The sequence below is a fragment of the Zea mays genome, chromosome 1 (assembly GCF_902167145.1).
Source record: "Zea mays cultivar B73 chromosome 1, Zm-B73-REFERENCE-NAM-5.0, whole genome shotgun sequence".
In the NCBI taxonomy this organism is placed as follows: Eukaryota; Viridiplantae; Streptophyta; class Magnoliopsida; order Poales; family Poaceae; genus Zea; species Zea mays.
The window spans coordinates 278,424,190-278,439,886 of record NC_050096.1 but is presented as its reverse complement, the minus strand read 5'-3'; the positions used below and the strand labels follow the sequence as shown (position 1 = coordinate 278,439,886).

Here is a 15,697-nt window from a genome sequence, read left to right as displayed (position 1 = left end):
TGGTCAACAAAAACGAAATTCGAATCTTCTAAACGAAATTTTGGACCCTAGTTACGCTACAGAGAAAAATGAAGATTGTATGTTGTTAGTAACCGTGTTTCTCTTCGCTACATTGATGAGGAAGTAATCCAGATTCAGACGTGCTGCTGCAGTTGGAATAGGATAAATAAGAGACATAAAAAGAGAGAAAACAAAAGAACTAAATGGAGATGCGGGGTATCGATCCCCGTACCTCTCGCATGCTAAGCGAGCGTTCTACCATCTGAACTACATCCCCGTTTGTTTGATTGGGGGATTGTACAACTTAATATAGTCACAGTGTTTTAGGAAATGCAACCAGACATCATTTTTTTTATGCGCGCGAGGAAGGCATTACCTATAACTAAATTGACGCCTTTGGGCACCCGATGCACTAGGTAACCATAGCGGTATATACCTCTGCAAAAATGCTGACAACATGAGGCTGTGCAAGATAGTTTAAAGTCCTAAACTAAGAAATGCAAGTTTTTATTGAACTTCTCCCAACTGCAAATTTTCCAAGCTGAAAACAGAAACATAGAGGTGAAGAGCTTTAGATATTGTTTAGTTCAGAAGCTGTAACGTAAATGACAACTATAATAATTCACACTCGAGTGCCTTCTGGGCAGCTTGCAAGACGCTTTCTTTAGCATCAGTATACTCCAACTGAATTGTCCTAATTTTGCCGCAGTAGAAAAGATACCAGCAGCACTTGCCTACACCAACATCCACATTCCACACGAAATCAAATAGAAATTTTCATGTACTGGAAACATAATTTTAAATTCCTGTACATTTTCACATAACTTGAACTGAGTATAAGAAGTTCAGAACCTGACCAACTCTTTCTGATATTGACCAAGTCCTGTAAATTTTCACATAACTTAAAGTAACACTTTAACAATTGAAAAGCAGAGTATAAGAAGTTCAGGTTCAAAACCTGACCAACTCATCACGATGCAAAGTTTTCATTCAACGAAATGCTATGACAGATCTGTCAAGCATAAAATTCATTAGAGTAAAAAACAACGAACTAGCTAGGAAGCAGTCATGAAAAGGGGTATGAATGTCAAGCTAACCAGCAAATTTCAGTTGACTTCATGGATATATGATTAATTGGAGTCAGCTTAGAAGCCAACATCAACAAAGTTCAGAAAACCCAAGATACACTTCATCATGCTCCATGTCTTATGACTCTAGCAGACAAGCTTGATTGAAATTTGAAATATTGGAGATATTATTCCTAAATTTGGACAACAAAGCTAAATAGGGCTATAATAGTGTGCCATCTTCAAAGATTTACAATAAACAAATGAAAAAACTGTCCGAACAAGAAAACTATATGGAAAAATACATTGAATTGGAATTCATTCAAATCCGTGTTTTCCCAATTGAATTCAGTTCACATACATGGATTCATGACAATAAGCGGCCATATAGCGTGGCACACAACTTTTCTAGTCAAATCACCACAAACACTACGCCGCCAAGTCGTATTTTAAATACCCGCCTCATCTGATTCAGACCCGCCAAAGTTCTTAAGCACTGGCGGCCACTGCAGCATCTCACACGGGTATACATCACCCAATGGCCGCGACTCATCACTGTTGCGCCACAGCCTCAGCAGTCTCCTCGTCCTAGGGTCGAGCATCACAACCCAATCTGCCATGACAAAGAACAGCGTGCATGTACCCTCACAGAACGCTGCGAAGCTCACAAGTTTGAAGCCACGGAGCTGGTCCGACATCTTCGCCGAGAGCTTCATGTGGGCGAGATCACCCATAAACGCCGGGTGCATCAGCGTGCGCAGGTCCACGGGTTGCTGCTCCACCCACTTCCCAGGTGCTTGGAGAACCCAGGTGGCGAGAGTAAGCTGCTCCCTGATCACGAAGAAACAAAGCCGGCCGTCCGGTGTCCTGCCAATCCAGTGGTTACCAGCGTAGAGGAGCGTTCTGGCATCAGGAAGGGGCACCGCCGACAGAGTCATCTGGACCGCGTCGACAACCATGATGTACTTCTCTTCGCTCTGCAGCTTGTACATGACATCTCCGACGACGACTGATGGGCCTTGACGAGGGACCAGATTCCGATGAACCGGCCCAGTGGCAGACTCCCAAGCGGAAGATATCGAAAAGTAGACGAGAACACTGAAGTGTTTCGGGTCGTTGCCGAAGAGGACAACCACCACGCGGAATGCATCGCCTTCCCCCGGGACGAGCACGCTACACGCCACCATGTGCTCCGCTATGCACAGAGGCGGCACCCGAACGTACGCCTTCTCCAGCGGGCTGCAGACGAGGAGCCTGAGTTCGCGAGGGTAGCCAGGGCCGAGTTCCCGCAAGAGTAGTCGGCCGTTGCGGGAGTCGACGAGGACCGCGCCGCACGCGGGCGGCACCGGGAGGAAACTGATGTCAAGGGAGAGGCCCGCGGTGCGCACGAACGGGGGCAGCGGCGATGGACCGTAGTTGCGGAAGAAACCGAAATGGCTAGGCGGCCTGGGAAGACATGCCGCTCCAGCGCCGGAGATGACGCGGCGCCAGCGGCGGCACACCGCGGCGCAGCGGATGACGTCGCGCGGGGGCGGCAGCCGCTTGAAGACCTCCAGGAGCATATCGTCGGAGAGCGATGCCACCGCCGCGACTTTGCCATCTCCCGTCGTCAGGCGCGCGCGCTCAAACCGCGCGGAGTCGAAACCGCACGATGTAGACAGGGAGCGGTTGGGGCCGCCGTAGGGGGACGCTGAGGGGCGCGTGCACTTGCGGCCCTCGCGGTCAGAACAGTGCGGCGGCGACCGGGAACGCTTGCGGCCGACGTCGGGGGAGGACGGCGAGGGGCGTGGGCGCGTGCGGCTCCCGGAGTCGAAACAGTGTGTCGGCGACCGGGAGCGCTTGCGGCGGACGATGCAGGAGGACACCATGGCGAGATGCGGTGGCGCGACGGGGTAGCAGAAAATCGAATCAGGATTCAGGCGCAATGCCAAGGCGCGGCGGGGTAGTAGAACAATCAGGCGCGATGCCGCGGCGGCGAAATTGATGTTGAAGAGCAGCGGTTTTAAGGAAGACGAGAAGGCGGCAGCGAAATTTTTGGTATCCGCCCGGCCGCGGCGTCTTTTGGGCTTCCCTCCCGTTTATTTTTTAAACACCCCTCGCGAATTTTTAGCCACCTCCGAGCGGGAGAGGCGAGCGGGCGGGTTTTTCGTTTCCACTCCCAAATTTTTGGCAACTGCCGATCCGCGGAGCGAAGGCCCACACTGGCAGGCTGCCGATGCCGTTTTGTGTATTTTCACGTGCGAATCTACACTCGCGTTCTCGCGTTCTCCGTTCAGACGGTGCAATTGCCATGCGTAAGGCCATGTAAGGGTCTCTTTGGCAGGGCTCTGGCTTCTCTAAAAACGGTTTTGGCTCTGGCTCACGAGGTGAAACCACTTCTTTAGATGAGCCAAAGCCATTCTGAAAAATTATTTGGCAAAACGGCTTATAGGTTGTTTTTCAGAAAGACCCTTGTATAGTTTATCTCTCCTGTACGTGGCTAAGGATTGAGGGCAGGACCCAAAAAAAAATATTTTGGACTGGTGGAAGGGCTATTGTGCAAAAATGACGTGAGCTGAAGCCGGGTGAGCCACTTTTTTGGCTCATGCCCTCTAGTTCATTTTGGAAAAGCACTTCACTGGTGAAGCCATTTGAAAAAGAGGTGTTTGGCACAACTTTTGCATGAGCCAGAGCCGAAGCTGAAAAATAAGCCCTACCAAAGGGGCCCTAAATGTAGTTTCTACTATATTTTACTACATCATAGATACTCTCCACATATACAAGACATTTCAATCATTCACGCTATACAGCTCTTTTATATATTATAATTCAGTTATTTAACATTTTCTTATCAGTTTTTTAGTTTTACAAAATTATGAACTATTTGTACTACCATAATATAAGAGAAACAAACTAATTAAAGAATGGGGGAGAGGGAAATCACTCCATATATAGAGCAAGGAGGGAGGTCACTAGACATGAGGGGAGAAGATGGAGCACAATGTTGGAGAGCATGGGCAGGACCATACACTCTATACACCGGTTCAGAGAGATATTTAGTTAAACGTTTGAAAATATCTAACTACGTTGCGTTTGATTAACGTGTTTGCTTGTACTTTCGAAAAAATATGAAAACTAAGGAAACACATAAATTAAAATATATATATGCATTTTTTAAAAAATAGTTTATTTTTACAGAAAAAAAGAGTAGAAAAAAAATGTGTTATAAAAGAAGCGCATGTTTGTACTCTCGTGATGGATGTCTCTCCCCATGGCTCCCCTCCCTCTATTCCTATTCCTTATTTGCTTCCTTACTGTTCTTATTATGCTTCAGGGATTAAACAGTTGTAATAGTATTGGGGTAGACCGTGCTAATTTTGATTTGATTTTTTCCTGTTTTTTCAGTACTTGATGAGGAGGCTGTCATGAGGAAACGACTCCGTGAGACGAAAGAACAGCTGGTGAGACAAAGGTAAGAGTGAGACAATGATAATTGACTAATTACTAAAGCATGGATTGCCCTCTCGTTTTGTTTCGACTCTCTTAGTGGTGATGCCCATTTGGAATGTCTATTACTCCTCTCCTGATGCCTTATTCACTGATGAATATGTGTTGTTTACAAGCGAAGGAATCCATTAAAGGAAAAAATGTCGTACTGCACTAGAATTTGTTAAATCATTTTTAGATTTTAAGATTGCATAAGTATTAATTGGTATTGCTTTTGGATTGATTTTACATAAGAAAAAAAGATCAAGTTGATTCCATTTCTCTTGGGCCAATGATGTTCTTAAACTGGTAGTGCTCCTGTAAAATTGCTATAGTTCAAACCGATTGTGGTAGGAATCAAACTTGATTGTGTTAAAAAGGATGTGTCAGATAACCAAGTTATTAAAACCCCAAAATTGCAGTGCGAAGCAAGCTATATGCGACCAAATGGAAGCTGAATTATAATTACTAAGCTTTGTGGCCATATGAAGCTTTTTGGCTATGTGTTCTTATGAGATGGTTTTAAACTTATGAGATGGTTTTTAACTTATGTTCTTAACTAACAGTTCAGGAACAATGAGTTTCGAGTCATCTCGACAAACATGAAAAGGTAACACCATGCATGAGTACAATTGTAACATTGTAAGAGCACATCATAAAACTTAATAATAATTAAGAATTTGGGGTTGGAAGGACATTCTGATTCAATTGATTGAGGACAGGTTGCTAAATGATACATGTTTTATTTTACCATATAAGTTTGCAACTTCATAATAGAGTATCATGTTATGGGTTTATATAATTCATTTCTCATGAAGTCGCTGAGAAAGTTCTTGCATGTTCGTTGCGGATTTAATCCATCGGCTTCTTCTTTTTCTACAGTATTTTATCTCTATGGATTACAACTGTAGTAGTCTGAATGACTTTAATCTAGTCGCAGCGAACAAGAAGGGTTTTGACTTGCAGCGAAGTGTGCATGCAACTATCGTGGCATAGGAGTGACCTTCCGAAAGATATAATGGTGTTCTTAGTAGTAGCGCTGCTTGATTTATGTTGGAGTCATAACACAACTACCATATGCACTTGGATTGGTTTGGTGAAATGGTTGGGAGAAAGAGGCCAACAAGAATGGAGCCATGGAACATAGGTAGGAGGGGTGCACATATTATTAGGCTAGATTATTTGAGTGTTTTTGTTTGGATTTAGAGTACACTTATGAATGAAAAAATTATTGGTATTCATATATACTATATTAATTGTATTTTATTAAATATATGTGTATGTACTTGTCTTTCAAATTATTATAGTGCGGTATCTCAAAATGATTATAAATTGAAGAATATATTGTCATTTAAGTCAATCTGTTTAAATCGTAATAAGACAGTTCACAAAACGTCCAATATTAGTTTTTTTAAATAAGACAACTTTTATATCATAAGTGTCTATTAGTATGGAATATTTTAAACATTTTAATAAATGACTTGTGACTTAAAATGTTCATATCCTCGACGATTGTCTAGAAAAAGTGTCTTAAACAAAACATAGTTCAGGACGGTTTACCGGATAAAATGACTTAAACAGATATATTTTTGACGGTTATAAACTAAAAACGTCTTATATAACACCTTTTTAAGACGGTTTGCAACAGTCTTAAATGTGGGACAACTTTTGCGACTCTATCAAATTTGGACACTTTAGAAACGTCTTAATAAGCGAAAATTAATCGTTTCAAATAGTGGTATATGTAGTAGTGGTCTTCTTCTGGATGCGTCCGTTCGACTAACACATGGGCCCAACTCGTCCAGCCCATTGAGGCCATCCAACAGCCCACTAACTAAGCCTGAGTCACGGGTGTTGAGAACTACGTTACAACGGATCGCCAGATCCGCTCCCTTCCCTCCCGTCAGCAGTAGAGGCGCGAGAAGTTGTAGATAACCCGTCTCCCTTCCCATAAGCACAACAGAGGAAAAACACGAGACACATAATATAGGGTTGGGCCTCTGGCCTCTTTCTGTTCTCCATTCCATATGAGGGGTACATGTTCTATATATAGAGACGCGATAGCCCTCAGGGCTATATTCGGTGTTTGCCCACATAACCCTTCATTAGGGTTTCTCAACACTCCCCCTTGGGCGAATACCGCGACCGACACATGTCTCGTTAAAACTCCAAAAAACCCAGTGGGAAAAATATGGAGAAAGAGTGCATGGTGATACAAATTGCATTTGCACTTTGTTGCCTCGTTAAAAACCTCATGTGAGAAACTTCAAGAAAACTCACCAAGGGAAAAAGAGTACAACAACTGTCATCGGGACAGATTTCGATCCTCTGGGATCTAGATTCTACCGAATCTTCTACAAAGGCTAACTTTAGAAATGTGCTCCCCCTGATCCTTGCAAAACTGTATCAATATGGCAAAATATTTTCTTCTGAAAGTATATGCACATATAGATTTAGCAAACAGATTGTATATCCTTGCAAAGATTATTTCAGGAACTTCACCTCAACTCACTTCTAGGATACACGAGGTAAGTGCACGTATCAACATAAATAAGCCACTTCGACTAGTGGTGTTTGATCGACTAGATCTACATATTTGATAGAAACTTCCATAAAGGTTCACATATTGATCATCAAACTGACGCCTTCAGGGCATATAATATGACATTTATTGTCACACGATTATGATCAATATAAGCATTCGCTCCCCCTGACGATGACATATGTCAAAGTCGTTATCCCTCATAACTCAAGCATATTCTTCAAGATATATATCTCATTGTTCATCTGCAATAACGAGAATGGACGAGGTTGGGGTGCTATCATTTTCTATCTTACACCACGATTTATACATAGTTGTGCAAAGCAAGTAACATGTCCTTATATAGGACTTAGGGGATAATATAGTTGCAATAGTACATATTCTAAATATGACACATCGCTCCAGGCGTTCATCCATTGCAACATCTATGATGGTGTAACAAAAGTCCATCAAAGATCGTAATCCATCAGGGATTTTTCATCGATCAGATACATCGTTATAGTCTGTCATTCTAGCACAATGGGGATATTTTTGCCAGTAACACCTAAACCTTATAGGTTTCTGCCATCGGGGCTTTAGAGGATACCGTAATTCCACATCAAGTGGAAAATACCATGAGTAAAACTCGTGGAATGCACATGTGCTTATTCGGTGAACTTCAAGTCCTTTGGTACCTCATCTTATTCTTTTTCGGGTCTGTATGGGTCTTTATCCCTTTATAGGGATTATCAAACTTTGGTGTTTAACACAGACTTTATGTCTTCTGGAAAGGTTCCATCTAGGAACTATAATCTCAAATAGGAGATATTCTCTCTACATAGGAGAGTGTTCATTCGTCGGGAATGTATTATTCGGTACTATATTTATATGTTGCATATTTTATAATTCAAAGATATGAGTCCTCCTAGGATCTCATGACGGATCTTCAGAATCCTATTAACTGCATATTTTAATTCATGCCATTTGCCAGATATAATACATAGCGGAATAGTGGTTATTCAACACATATGTGGGATGGGTCTCTCACAAGACCACTTGAACCATCACATTCACCACACATTATTTCAATAGTGCCCATAAATGTCCGAACTTCAAGCTCGTGACTTTCATTTTGCGATTATTGGTTCGGCCCCGATTGCATTTATCAATGACCCGATAAGAGAGCTTAAAACACTCATGCCTAGGACTTTGTTTTGGATCCCTTTGCAATCTAGAGAGGCAAGATAGGTGTCGACACATTTGTCTCCCACATTTAATAATGATCTCCGTCATTTCCCAAAACGAAAAATTCATTGTTCCGTATTCCCAGCACAATGATATTGTGCGCATTGCTAGGAATTTCATCATCAAGATGAACCTCTTCGTGAGGTAAATCACCATCAGGGTGAATTAATCAGAGGAGAGTTATCACAGACCACGTGAATCTGCAATCAGAACATATGCTTTGACTAAGGCCAATGGACCATATCCACAGGCGTCCCCGCAGAATAGATCAAATGCCAATAAGTCAAATGTGGATACGATATTAATCCCGGGTATATCCACATCTACATCAGGTAGAAGCATTCAAACCAATATGGTTACTCCTCAACGATTTCTAGCAAACTCCATATACACAGGAGTAGACACCGAACGACATGTTCAATTTGGCTTTTGTGCGTTTAATAGAATATTGAGGCATTACACTATATGGGCATTCCTCCCCCTAATGTCGAGATGTTCTAAAAGTATACATATAAAATCCCCAACCACAATCATCCAGTCGTGGCCAATGTATGCTATTATGGTGATTTATTTGGGAAATCTTACGCACATTACAGATAGGGGTTTTATGCAGTGAGCTTTAGACTTAGATTAATGTAGTGGCATGAATACTACATATTTGTCCTTCAACATGAAGGGTTAGTCTCAACATCCAGCGAGACATGCAACAACAAGTTGCTTCATGGTTACAATTCTGCAAACTTATTGTTTTTATTACCAAATACACAGTCAATCATTAAGATTTAGACTGATATGCACAACACTATGTTATCCAGAAGGGTCCTTCAGGGGCTGATGCATACCATTCGTCGTTTGGAGCCATTAGTTCACTTCAGGTCAACAAGTAAAATGACCATCAAGGTTTAGCGCTCACAAGGACATTCACTGGTTGCATTGTGCTTTGAGGCGCATAGGAAAATGTGTGTTTATATTGGTAGTAAAGTGCACGACATCAGGCAAATGCTGCCAAGCAAAGATTTTTATATGCAGAGATGTATAGTCCAGCTCATTTTATTATTGCCCATGGTTTATCCAATTACTCATACCGTTCTGAAATTGGGTATCGATTTATGCAACATTTTAGGTATTATAATTTTGAGAGAGAAATTATAACAATAGTTAATAAATTGTGGTGCTGCCAGCAGGGCAAATATTTCTCCTCATATTATATACCATTTTGTTCTATAAAAGCATTATTTCGATCTCTTCGTTGTTCGGCAAAAAGAGAAGCTTTGGAATAGAACAGGCAAGGCCAAGAATTCATTTTTATCTGGGAAAAATCACCATATAACTAGCTTTTCATGAAACAAATGATGATAAATGCTTGGCAAGAACGAAACAAGACTGGTATCCGCCTAGGATCCATCTTCAACAACAGATAGTACTGCTCTCATACGAAGAAATCACCAGGAGTAGAGAGGATACAACATGTCTCTACAAGATCTTCATATTTCTATCACAAATTATCATCAATGACAGTATTGCGGTCGAGAATTGTGGCTCTTCCAACGCCAAAAACCAAGGACAAATTAATGCCTAATGTAGCTTCAAGTTCTGTGGTGATGTGGGATTCCATGGCTATATTTGTACTTTTCTTACTTCTGGTAGATCAAATATAGATTATGGTAAGCATGCCAAGGGGTGGAATACAATGTAGTTCTGCTACATAAACCCCGAGTAAAGTGGTTCGATGAGAACACACAATGTTTTTTCACACCAACGTTGTGAAAAAATTCTCAGAATTACCTTTCGATGTACTCGCAACTTCGTGTTGCTAATGTACTAGCCATTTATCTCAAGGTTCGCTTCATGTCGTTCAGCGACAAATAGGAATGTGCCAACATCTGGTTGAGCAATGTATGACTGAGATTCTAGCATTTATTCATCTGACAAGGTCTTATTGCTTACTAATAAAATCTCAATTTGTGATGTCTTCTATGCCAAAAAGGCTTTCATGCATTATATTATATATCTTCGGGTTACTTCGGGTAAAACTTTATGTATGAGGAGAGAGCAGAGATTATTTATTTGTGTTTCATAGGTATTTCATTAACTTCCCAGATCTTACAAGCACCATAGAGCTTGTCAAAGTTGTTATGGCCACTTGGCGATATATATAAATATATTAAGCCACACAACACATGTCAAACAAAATATAGAGCTAAACGAAATTATTTACGAAGGTTGCACTATGCTGTGACTTCAGGGGCTTGGATAACCCACCACATTCCGCGAGTACAAGCTCCAGCGTATCTGGCGGCAACACGGTTGCGGCCATCAGGGCTACGACAATATAGCAAGCCTTCGTAATAAGCGCAACAGGCACAGTTATGGCTCGGTAATTGGGGTACACGATAAATCCACGCAACGTGCGCAACAGGCGCAATTTTGGCTTGCGTCAGACAGACAGTGCCTACAAGGCATGCAAAAAATACGCGACTCAGCGATGACGGTCTAACTCACCGGGAGCGATCCGATTAATGGAGAGCGCGACATAGCAATCACATGACGCAGCCAAGTTCGAACGTCACAAATATTGCGTCGTGTTGCCAGGGCGCAGTCAATATTCAACTAATGTCATAACTCAGCCGATTACCAACGCAGCCTGATCGGCGTGTCTGAGTACCCATTATACAATTTAATCACTCGACGTGACTCCAAAAGCTCAACACATCATAAATATTTAGAGCGTATAAAAATGCTCAACATAGTCTTCACATGCATTTTTCCACTAATTATTTACTGCAAGAAATAATTGATTATGGATGAAACTGCAATATAAAACAAGTTTTTATTCTATTTTTATTTGCAACATAGAATAAATAGAGTTAATAGCATATGTTTCATTTTTTGATTTTTTTTTCAGCCGCACGTCATGCCTGGTCAAAGAAATGGAAATGGGGCCGCATTGTTTATCTAGCCGGATGACCCGCTCGTGACTTGCATGCAGTGCAGTCGTGCATGTATGTGCCACACGCACCATCAAGATAGAATGCATGCAAGCATGCAAGTCACTGGGCCCCACACATGATATTGGACCAATTAGTGGAGTTCATGTGGCCTTGCTCGGCCAGAAACTGCCCACACGATCCGTTCTTTTCTCCCCACGCGGACTAGTCTTTGCATGACGGCCAGAGCCGCTTCAGGCGCAAGGATCGGCTGCATGCGTGAGGATGCAGGCAAGAGACGCGGGGTCACATCGAGCTCATATGCTCCGGGCTCTCTATCAGGTCGTACGCGCGGCGCGGCCAGCAGAGTCGTCACCACTGTTCTGTTTTTTTAAGACGAATAGTAGATCTATATATTTCATACCATGTTTCTTGATTCTGCGAATGGAAACGAAGCCTGTCGCGTAGGACAGTTCGGCAAGGCCAGAGACCTGCCGGCGTGACGAAGAGTTGACGCAGATCAGATCTCGCAGCAACGTCGAGGTAGAGCGCGCTGATAACGTGTTGAGAACTACGTTACCACGGATCGCTAGATCCGCTCCCTTCCCTCCCGTCAGCAGTAGAGGCGCGAGAAACTGTAGATAACCCGTCTCCCTTCCCATAAGCACGACAGAGGAAACACACGAGACACATGATATATGGTTGGGCATCTGGCCTCTTTCTGTTCTTCATTCCATATGAGGGGTACATGTTCTATATATAGAGACGCGATAGCCCTCAGGGCTATATTCGGTATTTGCCCACATAACCCTTCATTAGGGTTTCTCAACAACGGGGACCCAGGAGATATTCATCCCCCACATCCCAACCTCATTCATCCTCATTTTCTTGATGAACAATGAGACACATATTTTGAAGAATATGTTTGAGTTACGAGGGATAATGAATTTGACATATGTCATTGTCACGGGAGCGAATGCTTAATATCAATCACAATTGCGGGACATTGAATATCATGTTGTATGCCCTGAAGGTGTCAGCTTGATGATCAATATGTCAACCTTTATGAAAGTTTCTATTAGATATATGTAGATCCAGTCGATTAAACATCGTTAGTCAAAGTGACTTTTTATGTTGATATGTGCACTTGGCTTGTGTATTCTAGAAGTGAGTTGGGGTGAAGTTTCTGAAATAATCCTTGCAACAATATGTGATTCGTTTGCTAAATCTCTGTGTGCATATACTTATAGAAAAGGTGTTTTTCCACATTGAGACGATTTTGCAAGGATCAAAGGGAGCACATTTCTAGTGCTAGCCCTTGTAGAAGATTCAATGGAATCCAGATCTAGATGATCGAAATCTGTCCCGATGATAACTGTTGTACTCTTTTCCCCTAGGTGGCTTTTCTGAAGTTCCCCACATAAGGTTTTTAACGAGGCAACAAAGTGCAAATGCAATTTGCATCACCATGCACCCTTTCTCTATAATTTTCTTACTAGGATTTGAGAGTTTTAATGAGGCATGTGTTGGTCACATTATTCGCAAAAAAAGGAATGTTAAGAAACCCTAATCATGGCTATGTGGGAAAACACTAAGTTTACCCTTGACAAGTCTCATCTCTCTGTAAAAGGAGCCTGCACACCCCTCATAATGAAGGAGAGAAAGAGGTGAGAGGTCCACCTCTACATCATGTGTCTAGGGATGACAACTGGTATATACCCATCGAGTAGTGTCATCCCATACGCGTACCCATCAACAAAAAGTATACCCACCACCAGGTTACCCAATATCCACTCACGGGTATAAAATGTTACCCATAACGTGCGGGTAATTTTACCTGTCGGGTAACCCGTACCCGCTAGGAAGGTCTTTAATTCTATTATTTCAATGACCCAAATGTCAAATAAACACACAAAAATAAGTTCAACTTAAAATATAACTAAGCATATGATTACATAACTTAATAGTTAAACAAATAATAGCTGGAGAAAGATTTTCTTTTAGCTTATATGTGCTTTATTATTGATAATAGTGGTAATGATGCGGGTATCTTTTACCCATGGGTACATGGGTATGGGTAGTACCCACCTAAACCCGTACCCATCTACCCAACGGGTAGAGATTCTCGCCCACTAACATACCCGCGCCCCGTGGGTAAAGAAATCATCCCATACTCGCCTTCATATCGGGTAAAACCCGTCGAGTTTTCGGGTTCGGGTACCCATTGCCATCTCTACCTGTATCTCGTGCGTTACCACTGTCATGCATCTGGAATGGGAAACATGTCTTCCACATCTTCTCGTGCCTAAGCTGCCTATGGGAGGAAAGAAAGCGGATATGGTGATCCACGGTAACGTAGTTCTAATCAAATTTGTTGTCCTATTATGTGAAGTGAGAAGCTTAGCTTAGCTGCTCGTTATGCTTCTTTATAGTAAAAAGAAACTGAAATGAGCCGGGCTCATCAGGGAATTAATGCTGGGCTTACCACTTAGCAAAAGGTAGTAACATGGGCTTTCCCGGCCATTTTTGTACTATCCTGGGACCTGGGGCGAACCTTCGATTGGTACATGGGTTGGGCTGTCTTTTCCCAAACCGCGGAAACTGGTTTCCGAGGAGAAACTATGGATTTCGTTTAAATTGTGATCTATGTAGGCACTAAGACACCTAATAATTTACAATTATTTTTATAGTTAGACAAGGACCAAAAAAATATTATAACATAAAATAAATAACAAATCATAAACTAATAATATACTTACACTAGTTGATGGTATAATAATGTTATCTGAAATTATTTTAAAACGCAGACAGCTAAAATATAGAAGCAGTTAAATAAATAAACATCAGCTCGAATCGCCACCGCCGACCTTACTAATAAAAATTCATAAATATTTTAGAAAAAAAAACTGCTAAAGTTCAAGAAAATTTCTATCATATAATATAATGAAGTTGATCTAATACTCTTAACGTCGGTTAGATTCGCCACCACCGGGGAATGAAACAATTATTAATCTTGCTGTAAAAGTTCATGCAAGAAGCTCAACTAGCAGAACCGCAAAGGCTATCCTCGTGTTCAGGACAACGCGCCGGGCCGTGGATGGCTGATCCGAACCCTCGTGACAACGTACGAACGACGCGAACAAGTCGGAGCACGTACTAGTTGACCTTTCCGCAGCGGGAGAAGAAATAGCATATGATGGAGCAGCGCCACCCAACACGTCGTCAGAGGATCCGCCGTGCATGCGACCCGGTACAGCATGCAGGCAGCACAGGGGGGGACCTGCACCTGAGGCTGTCGAGCAGCTAGCGCCGCGCGACGTCCCTACCCGTCTCCGATCCCGTCCGGACACGGCAAAACCCCCGTGTCCCCGGCGCCGCGCGCACGGTCCACATCCCCGAGCCCTGGCCGCCGCGGAGGCAGCCGGCCGGGGAGCCGGGGCAGGCCAGGGTTGGGTTTATGGCCTGCCTCCGTGGACGCAGCACCACGTTGGGTGTCACGCGCTGCCGCGCCCCCGGCCATCCATCATTGGCGCCTGCCGTCCCGCGGCAGCGCCATACGGAGGGCCATGCATCGCGCGCGGCACCACCGGCCCTACGTGCTACCTCTGCCCCGGTCCCCCATGCATGTCGTCGATCGTACGTGTAGACTAGCCGACTGCCGCTCCGGCTCCGGCTCGTTCGTTCGCGCGGTAGCCGTGACCCGTGACTGGCCGGCCCACTGGTTATATACTAACTATACTGCTAGTGCCCACCGGAGGAGGAAATGGCCGTCCAGCCGCTCTCTGGTCGTGCTCGTGCACGACATGACACTGTGCTTCGCTGCGCCATCGACCCCGGACGGCGACGGGCCCTACGTACGGGTTACAATGCAAGCCCGCCCATCCCATGCACACGGAGCCCACATGGGTCGCCACGACTTGGCCCGGTCTCTCGCCGTGGGAATCTGCAAGAGTAGAGAGGATCCGAGTGCCCACTCGCACAGGACAGTAATGGACGAGGACAACGCTTCGATAGTCTCAGAGATTGGAGAGCACAGGCACAGGACCGGCCGGGGGGCGATCCGATTTGGATCGAGTCCGACATCTTTTATGTGACTGCATGCCCCGGTTCGAGGCAGTGTTAGCCATTCATGGGAGCGCATGGTCGTGGTCGGTTGTGGAAGTTAAGACAACCGTTAGTGCCCATGGGCCACGCCCAACGGCGATGCGCCGATGCCAGTGTGAGAGCGAGGCCGCCCGGCAGCCGGACCAAAAGAATCAGCACAGGGCACAGCAACGGGCCACACAGCATCTTCCCTCGCGTGCCAGTAGTTGCTGCAGTTGGGCGTTTGGGGAATTGGATGATGCTACTTGTCTCTACTTACTTACTACCACAGTATATATCAACAAGGACAGACACGTGGTGGCCACTCGATCCACTGCTTCTCTGAAATGAAATAAAAATAAAAATAAAAATTCAGGTTGCATGTGCAG

At 43.7% G+C, this 15,697-nt stretch overlaps 1 protein-coding gene and 1 non-coding gene across 2 annotated transcripts; both read right to left on the bottom strand.

Annotated features, from left to right (window-relative positions):
• Window positions 1-204: 204 nt before the first annotated feature.
• On the bottom strand, window positions 205-277 carry TRNAA-AGC (transfer RNA alanine (anticodon AGC)). Its single transcript has one exon. It is a non-coding gene; the product is annotated as a tRNA-Ala (tRNA).
• Window positions 278-1,233: 956 nt separating this feature from the next.
• LOC100274409 (uncharacterized) lies at window positions 1,234-3,036 on the bottom strand. Its single transcript, NM_001148768.1, has one exon. It carries the CDS (start codon window positions 2,933-2,935, stop codon window positions 1,517-1,519), a length of 1,419 nt encoding a protein of 472 aa, NP_001142240.1. The 5' UTR covers window positions 2,936-3,036; the 3' UTR covers window positions 1,234-1,516.
• Window positions 3,037-15,697: the final 12,661 nt, after the last annotated feature.